This window comes from Saimiri boliviensis, chromosome 4 (genome assembly GCF_048565385.1).
Source record: "Saimiri boliviensis isolate mSaiBol1 chromosome 4, mSaiBol1.pri, whole genome shotgun sequence".
Classification (NCBI taxonomy): Eukaryota; Metazoa; Chordata; class Mammalia; order Primates; family Cebidae; genus Saimiri; species Saimiri boliviensis.
In genome coordinates, this window is record NC_133452.1 from 126,726,625 (window position 1) to 126,737,988 (window position 11,364).

At 38.0% G+C, this 11,364-nt stretch overlaps 1 protein-coding gene across 28 annotated transcripts in view; it reads left to right on the forward strand.

Moving 5' to 3' along the window:
• Positions 1-11,154, forward strand: part of DST (dystonin) — a 498,104-nt gene extending 486,950 nt beyond the window's left edge. For 11 of the 28 annotated variants that reach the window (XM_074398139.1, XM_074398140.1, XM_074398149.1 and 8 more), the window contains 5 exons: positions 533-604; positions 1,523-1,722; positions 2,157-2,267; positions 5,085-5,208; positions 6,056-11,154. In XM_074398139.1, coding sequence (XP_074254240.1) covers positions 533-604; positions 1,523-1,722; positions 2,157-2,267; positions 5,085-5,208; positions 6,056-6,318 — 770 coding nt within the window. In that variant the 3' untranslated portion in view covers positions 6,319-11,154. The remainder of the gene's footprint in view (positions 1-532; positions 605-1,522; positions 1,723-2,156; positions 2,268-5,084; positions 5,209-6,055) is intronic. The other 17 variants (XM_074398159.1, XM_074398141.1, XM_074398142.1 and 14 more) reach the window with 3 other exon arrangements.
• Positions 11,155-11,364: the final 210 nt, after the last annotated feature.

An 11,364-nucleotide genomic window follows, 5' to 3' on the forward strand; every position in this document is an offset into this window, starting at 1 on the left:
GCCTCCTTCGGCTACCAAGTGAGAGGCCAGGTTTCTTTCAGTCAGGCCTCTTGGTTTTGGTGATGGCGTCACCATCTGGTACACATAGACATATGTATCAGAGTCATCAGGCTTCTCTGCCAAGGCCACTACGGATTGTTACACAACCATATGCAGTAGCTCTGTTCTCTCCTGGCCAAAGACACACCTACAAGAGAAGTAAAACAAGAACAAAAGCGCCTGTTTGTTTTATATTTTGAAAATAAAATACTCTAATGTGAAATGCAACTCTGTTTATGAAGCAATCGGAATATATAGTGTTCTGTTGGGTTGCTTAGGAAGGTTAGCACAGCTGTGGCACAGTCTTCCAAATACAGTTTTCTTATTGAGCCAAACCTTTGAGTGCTTCTTTTCCTGATGCAACTTTTCTTCTAAAATGTGTGCTAAAGGCCGGATCTGAGCACCCTTTGCATATTCAACTACTGTACTTTGTTTTCTTCTTCTGCTAACAGTATTCTTTAATGTGATTGGTATCCTGTGTCATTTTTTCTAGTTCATCATCATGGGAGTAAAATGTTACGTTCGGAATCAAACTCTTCAATTACTACTACTCAGCCTACTATAGGTTGGCAACCTCTCTCTTTGCCTCTCCCCTCTTTCCTTTTCTCTTTCCTACTTTTCCATTCTTGCTTCAGTCGTTTGTTTTTAAAAATAACATGCTTCATCCATCGCGTATGGCTTAACTCATATCCAACTGAGCTGGTGCTTCCAAATTTAAATTCTGAAAATTTGACGCACTTTGGTTGTGTTACAAATGCAGGTGTTATGAGTGATCAAACACATGCTAACACGTTGCTCATCGGGTTCTTGTGGAGTGTTCTCCGTGTGCTATGTGTTTGTGTGAGTGCTGCAGCACTGATTACCTCACAGATCCTTGGGTCTGTTACTGCATGTTGGTAAAACAGTTTTTCAAGGCATAAAATAAAACTACTAGCTACCTCATTGAAGTGAAAAATCTGGAAGTTTACGTGTTATCATCATGACTAACGAGCCATCACTCATTCTGTGTAATTCGATTGTTTAATTAATCCCAATGTTGAAATATTGGCATTCTCTTTACCTCAATAGTACACGCAAAAGACGCAGTCCCTGCCTTACTGGTCTGTCTTCTCAGTGTGGTGAGGGGTTAATGAAACCATGTGGGCATCAGTAGCTGGTGGATTAATGACATTTTAGCATGAGCTTTCCATTTTCATGCTGACACTTTCTTTGATAGTGGTTATTCTTGCTGGTGTCTAGTGTTAGAATAAGCACACACTTTATTTTTTTCCTCCCCAAACTCACCTGTATCCAAAAGGAATGCATTGTAAAGAAATGCATTTAACTTTTTGTTATGCTGAGGTGGAGTTGGCATGGCAAAAAGATGTTCTTGAAATTCTCAGCGTGCTCTCTGGTGCCAGGTGGTCGTTCTTCCCATGAACGATCGAACGCCTCCTCTTTTCCTTCTTTTCTTTGTGTGCGTTGTTTTGTGTGTGTTATCCAGCCAAAGGAAGGACAAACATGGAACTGCGTGAGAAGTTCATTTTAGCGGACGGTGCCAACCAGGGTATGGCTGCCTTCCGACCCCGCGGCCGAAGATCCCGGCCTTCCTCACGAGGCGCTTCACCCAACAGATCCACCTCTGTGTCCAGTCAGGCCGCGCAGGCGGCCTCCCCACAGGTCCCTGCCACCACCACACCCAAGGTAGGACTCGGGCATGAAGACCTTTCCTCCCTCTTTGCGGTCAGTGTCCCAAGTAGACTTCTGGATGTTCTGTTTAGGGCCCTAGACTTTATAGGACCAGCTGTCTCCATGTGTGCCCCTTCTCACAATATGGGAAATACAGGATTTCTTTTTTTTTTTTTTTTTTTTTAATAAATGCTTTTGCGTAGTGGCCCACATAGAGAAGATCTGTTCAGGTGACCTTTGTTATCTTCCAGATTGATTTTTCTTTTTGAAGCTTAATTTTGTTGTTGTTGTTGTTTGGTGTCTATGATTTGCCATTGGATCTTTCCAGTTATTTTAAACTATTGTTTTTCTTACTGTGAAATGTGACTCTTTGCTATGAATATCTCTTTCTGTGGCTTTGTTTTTTTATCTGCTATCCTTTACATTTGATTTGCCATTGTTCCATACAGATTCTCCATCCTTTAACACGCAATTATGGTAAACCATGGTTGACAAACAGCAAAATGTCAACTCCTTGTAAAGCAGCAGAGTGCTCAGACTTTCCCGTGCCATCTGCAGAGGTATCGTAAGGCCCTAGAGTCCAGTCTTAACAGTCTCCTTTAACTGAAACTGTTACCCACCCACTAATGTTGCTTCACCACTCTCCTAATATGTGTACCTTGATAACCCTGTGTCTTTTTATACACTTCTATAAAATAAGCATCAACCCAGCAGCTCTTGGAAGAGGTGAGAGTGAGGGGTTTACAGAAAAGATAGTCTGCAGCTCGTTAAACAGGGTCGTCAGTTTAACCAGTCACTCCTGCAGACTCCTTTTTCTTCTCATTCATGCTTAGTACCACTTTCATCTCTTGGGAAAGTAAAATATAGTAGATAATATCCAGACTTAAGTAAAATTTCTAAAATTTCTTTTAAAGCTACTAAGGATACTAGATGTAATGTGGGCAAGAAGTGCAACACATTCCCTTCAGATGGGAGTAAAAGGTAGTATCATTTGCAAGAGAATCACTGAAAAGAATGATGACTGGATGTTCACTGTGGGTATGGTCCTTCTGAATTCAGTTACATTTATACCTGCCCCAAAACTTTGGGTGGGTGTGACATAAACTCTCAGTTATCAGTGCAGGGGGGCAGGGTCAGAGGGGTAGGCTTAAGTATGCAGAAAGTTATCTATCATTTTTAACAAGTAATGAACATACGGTGTTTTTTTTTTTTTTTTTTTTAAAGATCTTAGTAACTAATTTAAGCATGCTCTAACTTTTTAATATGATTTGATATATGGGGAGAAGATATTTAGGTGATACAAAATTTACCAAGAGTAACTCATGTGGGTCATTTACATTCAATTAGAAATCAACTGTATATTGTTTTAAGAAACTTCTCTGTGAAACAACAGACATAGGCACAAAATAATGAGATATTTTATTAGAATCCCAATAAGTGGGGAAAAGTCCCTAAATAACTTTTCTTGAAATTGAAGAAGGTATTTCATCTTAATGATAAAGGACATAAATTAAAGGTCAGGATCCTCAAATAAAAGTAATAAAATAACTTTTAAAAGCCCTGTTAGGCTTTTCACAACACTTTCTTATCTGTTACTTAATCTTCACATTGATAATAAGCGGTAGGCAGAGAAAATTGTGTTACCTTCATGACTCCATGGAAATCTCATTGCCGATAAGTGGGAGAATTGGAACAAAAACAACCCATTCTTTAGCATTTCCTGATTTCTTTCTCTTCATTTCCCCAAGCCCCTCATTTCCACTCCTTCCCACCAAGTGGGCGATGTTAGTATTAGATATTACCTCTAGAGATAATCTGTCAATTCTTATGGATCTGTTGTAGCAAAAACTGAGAAAGGTTCAAACAACCTCAAGGAACAGTATTTCCTTGAAATATTTAAGGCTATGATGCTATGTTCAGATTTTTTTTTTAAGTAGAAACTCCCTGAAATTAAAGTCTAAGTAGTTATTTAGACTAATGCAAAATTGTGTTTCACTTCAAATAACCTGATGAAACAAAAACCAACCAAAAACCAGTATGTTTCTATGGGAGGGACTGTGAAATAAAATCAAAACAATCAAGGCATTCTGAGAATGATTTTGGTCTTTCACGGTTATGAATTCTGCCACCTTGAGTGATACGTTTCATAATTTGTGGATTCTCGCTTGTGTTGCTGAGATGCTGTTTAAGTTAGGAATTTAGCTGGATCAGCATTCTCAGACATTGGGCAAATCACGTCCCTCCTTAGGTTCTAATTTTTCACAGTTTCAAGGTTATGATTAGGTGAGTGTGAGGATTAATTGTGGTTAGGTGTATAGAAGTATTTTGAAAACTTGATCATTCTATGTATACAAATCACATAGAAATACTACACCTAAGTATATGTATAGTATACACATATGTAGATCAATGAATATGAATACTAATAAAAGTAACTCATGTATCAGATGGTTATAACATTTTAAGCTAATAAAGGGAAAATCAATTGTTTAAAAATATACATGTAATTTGTTTCAATCCATTTCCTCCAAATAGTTCTCTGGCTGTGTGTTCATTGAGGAATATTACATTACAGTCCTTATATTCCTCAAGATACTTGTTTTGTTTTGTTTTGTTTTACTTCGGGAGAATTTTTTAAACGTAGTGATCTGGAAAAAATGCAATGATTGTATAATAAATCTCATGGTTATGATTGCTTTAGACATTCTCTAAAAACTCATATAAAGATTGTAAAACAATTTTCTGCAAATGTTGCCTATGTATTTTGTATGTAAAGACTGTAGAATTGATAGAGCCAGGAATTGGAGTGATATGGTAGCAAGTTATTTAAAAATCACTTTCTTTTTCTTACTGCAGTTAAGTTTGTTTAAATGATGTCTGTATGCATTATTTATTTACTTAGCATTCCATCTCTATCTCTGCATAGCTCCATAAAAGCAATGGAGGCAGCAGAATATCCAGGCACAGCTTTTTTCTGCTCCATAGCCCCTGTACACATGCAGTCACCATCGTTTTAGCAATACACCCTTAATTCTGTAATATTCACAGATAATCTGAAAGATACTAACATACTCACCATTTAATTTGTCTTTTCTTGCCATCACTTATGCTCAGTTGGGGGTCTGCATTTTGTATTTTCTCTTCAATCATGAATTCATAGTTATTAAAGTTTCTTTTGAATTCTGAGAGGGAATAAGAAATTAGAAGAGAAAATCAAGTGGGAATCCCATGCCTTATTTAATTGAAGAGCTTCTCTCCCTCCACCTTCTAAAGAGGCATAGTAGAGACTTTCCACCCGTATGTAAAGAAGTGGGGTCAGTGGAATATCATGGTGCAGGAGCAGTATTTTGAAATGTCTTGTCACTGGTTAAATACAGGGAACGCCAATACAAGGAAGCAAGCTTCGACTTCCGGGATATTTATCAGGGAAAGGCTTCCACTCTGGGGAGGACAGTGGCTTGATAACAACTGCAGCTGCAAGAGTTCGAACACAGTTTGCTGGTGAGTTGGTGCATTTCTTTTTTTAATAGCTTTTGCAGCATTATCATCTAAGGATTAAAGTCCCTTTTCCTCCTCATTGGACAAGAAGTTACAAACTGACCCTGAGGTAGTCTTAAAATGATATGTAGCCCCAGTCCTCCAAAAGTAGGGGATAAAGTGAGTCATGGGCACAAGTGTCTAAAAGTATCAAAGAAAGATCAAAGAATTACTGCACAACAACAGAAAATATGCAGCGGTATTCTGCCCCTTCAAGCTGAAAGGTGGCTCAGAGATTGCATAGGACCCTGTTTGGGCGTGGTTGGAAAAACTCAGCCACACTGAGCCTCAACGCCAGCGTATCTCACATTGCTTTGCAAAATGGTGAACCTACTAATCCTTGGGTTCTGAGCTCAGCAGGCATGAAGCCTCTTTAAAGTTTCAAATCTCATATGTTGAATTCCTATATTCTTGGAATTACCTATTCTAGGGCAAGACTTATACCTGTCTTGTTTGTTCTATGTCTGCATCGCACACATCCCTGGACACACAATTTAAACTCTAGAAAGCACAATCTTAAAGGATAGGTATATTCGTATGTCTGTTTGCAATAAAAAGAATCCTGTTTTAAGTAGGGGAAGCCAAAACTTACCTTTTAGATAGAAATCTAGCCTTTTCTATATTATGTCTACTTAGAGTAAGCCTGCATACCCTTGTATAATAGGGAAAGGCTGTGAATCCACAAGTGTTTTGTGTGTGCCTACTACACGTCAGGTAAAAAGGTTAAGATTAAAAGTGGCATCAGGTTTCAAAAACTGGTTGCAGATAGACCCAGTAATAGGGGTGAGCTGTCTCTACCTTCTTTCCTCAGATTCCAGGAAGACTCCCAGCCGACCAGGAAGTCGAGCCGGAAGCAAAGCTGGCAGCAGAGCCAGCAGCCGCCGGGGCAGTGATGCATCAGACTTTGACATTTCAGAAATCCAGTCCGTGTGCTCAGAAGTGGAAACTGTCCCCCAGACACACAGACCTACACCCCGAGCAGGTTCTCGGCCATCCACAGCAAAGCCTTCAAAAATCCCCACACCCCAGAGGAAATCTCCTGCCAGCAAATTGGACAAGTCTTCAAAGAGATAGTGCAATTGGTTCTCCCAAGGCCCTTCCTTGAGCATTTATTATTTAAGTTTGAACGATGTAAAATATGATGTAGAAATTCTTGTGAAATATTGCAAGAGGCGAGTTTAAAATTCTGCAGATGGCCTTATTTGTGTATTTGTCTTTTTATTTTATCTGTATAATTTTTTGTCAGATATTCTGGGGTTAAAGTCACATCATATGTGAGGAGGAAAAGTTTAACATGAACTAACATTTCTGCACTGTAACGTGCAGGGCACACACTAAAATCAGTTACTGAACCTACAGGTAAGTCTACATCCTCTCCAATAGCCACAGTACTCCATCAGTCCCTGACATTAAGAATACCTCATGACACTTTCCTGTTTTTATGGAAACTCTGAGAAGCTGAGTGATACATGCAGGGAATACTTTTTGAGACGAGTTAAAAGATGGAAGACAGAAAGACAAACACACCCACACACAGTCTTTGCAGTATCTTACAGAGAACTCACGAAAGTTACTTCGAGCACTTGCCAGTACTATGATACTCAAGTACCTTGCAGCATTTCTGTGCCATTGCTTTCAGTCAGGCCAGAGGCATCCTGGATATTAGACCTATTATACTGTAAGAATATAATTAGAAAGTGCATTCATATACCTGTGAGGTTTTCTTTTGCTTGAGTGGACAGTAGCACCTGTATCATTGAACTCATTTTGTATCAGAGCAATTTTGCTTGCAGAAAGCTATGAAATAAAACACGTCCCTTAACTGCATTGCTATGGAATTAATTTTTTTCCCCAGGGAAAATTAGTGTATTTTTTTATGAGCAATATCAATTTGGAGTGACCAAAAGATACTTTAAAATGGGTTTATTTTGATTTCTCATCTGAAATAATTATGTTCTGGTATATCTATATTTAATAAATATATACATTTTAATTTATTATGTATACTCACATACTATAGAAAGATATTAGTATGCATTTAATAAAACATATTCACTTGAATATATGGAATACCTGATTATTTAAAGTGAACTTCTTCTATTATTTGTTTTAAATAAAGGTTATATGTATGATATATGTTTACTAAGAAAAAAATAGGCTAAATTTGGGGAACATCAAAAACAGGGTGTTAGAGTAATATTAACCACTTATTCAACATATATTTCTGATAAGTATCAGCCGTTTGGCAGCCATTGTAACTGACACTGAGACTATAAGGTTACTCCCGTCCCCTCTTCAAGAGGGAATCAGTTAATCACTAAAAAGCAAGAGATGTGTGGAAGGCTTACTGACTTAATTAAGGTTATACAGTAGTATTCTTCTGGCCTGTGTACATTTAAAAGTCAAATTGTAAAATTTTCCTAAATATGAAAATAGTATCAGATATCATCAGAAAGATGGCAGAGTGTTACTTTAGGCATAAAGGTCCCAGCATTCTGCATAACTTTGTGAATTTGCTTTAGCAAATGTCAGTGATGGTGTTCAGATTCAAGGGAACAGTATTCTGTTTTTCCTTCGTGGCCTTTTTAATGGAGGCCAACACTGAAGAGCCTGAAGTTTCTACTGGCATAAATTAGGTGCCATTTTTAAGCTACGGCAATCCCTTCTTTGTCCAGGCATGGGTCTCAGGTGGGAGCCCTTGATGGAAAGGGTAATTCTAGCCTATGAGATCACATGCTATATAGTTCATGCATTTGATTATTAACATGTCATCTTAGAAGGCAATTGAAATAGTTTTTATTCCTTTTAGTGCTTTGCATATGATCACATTTCCACTTCAAAGACAAATTTAAGGCATTGATTTTTATCTCAGTCTGTTTCAATGCTACCCCTCTAAAGGGGCTAGGGATTTTTTTTTAAGTGGTAAAATAAGCTTTTTGAAAAAGATACGTGGTTTAAAATAAGTCTTAAGGAACCGCTCCCAGTTATCAGCATTTGCCCCAGGTGAGCTTTTCAAACTTTGACATGATGGCTGGTCATTTTTTCCCTCTTGAGCTAATAGTCCTAGCAGTATCTGACAGAGAACTCACAGAAAGTTACTTCAAGCACTTGCCAGTACTATGATATTCAACTACCTTGCAGGATTTCTGTGTCATTGCTTTCAGTGAGGCCAGAAGCATCCTATATATTAGACCTATTATATTGTAAAAATATAAAGTGCATTCACATGCATGTGAGATTGTCTTTTGCTTGAGTGAACAAGCGAAAGGCTGACTTCTCCAGAGTCGTCCTGTTAAGTTTCAGTTAATGTAGTTATGTAGTTATTCAGTTAATGTAGTAGAAACACCTCTTTTCTACCCTACACACATTCCTTCTCTTTTCTTTTTTCTCTTTTAAATTGTTTTTTCTTTAAAAACAGGACACTAGAGTGACACAAATTGAGCGACAATTCTAAAAATCGTAATTGGAATAATTGGATCTTAAGCATTAGGGAAGCTGAATCGTGGACTTTTTTGTCTTAAAGCTCCCAATTCTCATGTACTGCTACCTTATTTGGAAATAGTGGACTGTCCTCTTTGACATCCGTGCAGAAGTAGATGGACCTGGCCAAGTCTCAGACACAGGTAGAAGAGCTTGGGAAGTGCCCCCATGACTGTCCAGGATTGACCTGTAGAATGAAAAGGAAGAGGGAGGTGAAGTAAGGATCTTGTTGCCTTTTTTTGTATCATTTTAAAACTTGCTTTCTGCATTTGTAGTAAGGGAAATTGTAATGAGATACAGTTATCTATTCCTTTTTGACAAGGTGCTTTGAAATGCGTGTTCTTTATTGTTAAATGGTGGTCTGATACCCCCAAACTACATTTACCAGTGCTTGCTTCTCTGTGTATGATGGCGCTGCCACTGAGGTCCCACAGAGAAGGCAGAGACACTTGAGCTTTGTCTATTAGTATACTGCTTTAGTAACTAGTCCTTTCAGCCATGTTGGGGATCAACCTGTCCGTTACCAAAATCTGCTTGGAACAGAGTCAAGGACAAGGTAGGTGTTTGGGCAGGTAATAATTTGTATGACTATTTGAAATATCTGACTTAACCTACCAAATTCTGCAACGTTGGTTGATTTTATGTAACTCTTAATGTCTATGTAGATGTTGAGTGTCCGCTAGCGTGAAGTATAACCAAAATAGATTTCTTTTTCTCTTGCTACTATTTCTCATGTGCTAAATTAAGAATATATGTAAAGCAAAGTGTGTTAAGGGAATTTAATATTAGTTTATCTATATTTTTATTGTACTTCATTATTGCAAATCAGAGACTGCATCGGAGAAGAAAGTAAAATAGAGGTTAAGAAGTTTTCAACAGTTTGCCCCAAATAAAAATAAAACATTTTTTTAGAAAGTTACTAATCTTAAAGTACAGCTTTTTTTGCCCCATCACGAAGACTAGGAAATGTAGTTCCCACAGCCTTAAACCCTAACTTCCATGCCAATGCCCTGTAGACTTCTTTGTTGGCGTCTTCTTATCAGTAAAAGTTGTTTGTGCAAACACCTCCGATATATGTATATTAATTTATTCCAAGGTATTATTTGCATGTATTTTATCATTAGCTAATTTCTCAGGCAGAGCAAACTCTAATCTTAAGATTAATTCTAACAACACTAGTGTACATCCATAGTTCAAATAGTCTTGACAATTATTTTGGCCAAGTTTTTGCCAAATCAAATGAGACTCTTTCTGGTTTAACTCCTGGCGTGGCTGAATTTTTGCCAGATCAAATGAGATTCTCTTTGGTTGAACACCTGATGTTTAACTCCTTTGTTCTAGGAGAAGTGTTGTCTCTACCACTGTTCTTATTTTTTGCTTGTTTCTTGCATTATAAGCCTCTTAAATCCATGGTTCTGTTGCAGGGATCTGTTTAAGCCTTTTTTTTTTTTTGTAAAGATTATTTAATTCAGAAGAGTTAATAAAAATCTGTACATGCACCCAACTGGACATAAATAAACTTCTGTGTGCTGCATGTGCTGAGAGCAAACCAAGGAGTATGAGACCTGTTGGGACTTCCACCCTGCCCTTGGGTCACCTAAGCTACAGACCCTGAGAAGATGCAAATGACATGGATGTCACTGGAGAGATGGTAGCAGTGTTAGTCTGTAGTAAATGCCAGTGAGGGTTAATTTCTTCCTCCTTGATGAAATGTAAATATAAATAGACATTTTCTTCCAACGTCCTATGAAGTTACTTTCCATAATCTAATTTTATGGATCATTGTTCTATACTATTTTCTTCTTTATGCCTCTTCTCAATCATCTTTTTCTAGAGAATGGAAGTAGCCTATAAATTTTCTTCCTTTCTCCGCTGAAAACTAGTTTTGCAAGGGCATGCACATCTGAGCTACTTGATTATGCTCATAGTGATTTTTTGAAGTCCACATTTATATGTCAATTTTGGATTATACAGCGCTAATATCTCATTTGAGGTTTTCAAGCAGCCATTGAAATAGTAAATAAATATCATTTGAATTGTATAAATAAATGAAGCTAGAGAGGTTTTTATTTGTCTAGAAATTTTTATAAATATTTATAGCTAGAAAATGACTGAGTAGGCCGGGCGCGGTGGCTCACGCCTGTAATCGCAGCACTTTGGGAGGCCGAGGCGGGTGGATCACGAGGTGAAGAGATCGAGACCATCCTGGTCAACATGGTGAAACCCCGTCTCTACTGAAAATATAAAAAATTAGCTGGGCATGGTGGCATGTGCCTGTAATCCCAGCTACTCAGGAGGCTGAGGCAGGAGAATTGCCTGAACCCAGGAGGCAGAGGTTGCGGTGGGCCGAGACGGCGCCATTGCACTCCAGCCTGGGTAACAAGAGCGAATCTCCGTCTCAAAAAAAAAAAAAAAAAAAAAAAAAGAAAATGACTGAGTAGATAAATCTTTTCAGGCTGAGACCAATGATACTTCCACTGCCTCTCACCATTATACTAGGGCTTATGCATTATTTTCTAAAAAAGTGTCAGCTTCATAAGAAAGACATAATCATAGCCTCTTTCAGGAAGCCATACCACATCTGGATTTTACAGAGTAGCAAAATTTATATTAAGATAGTTTTAAGCTCTTCTTTGGAGC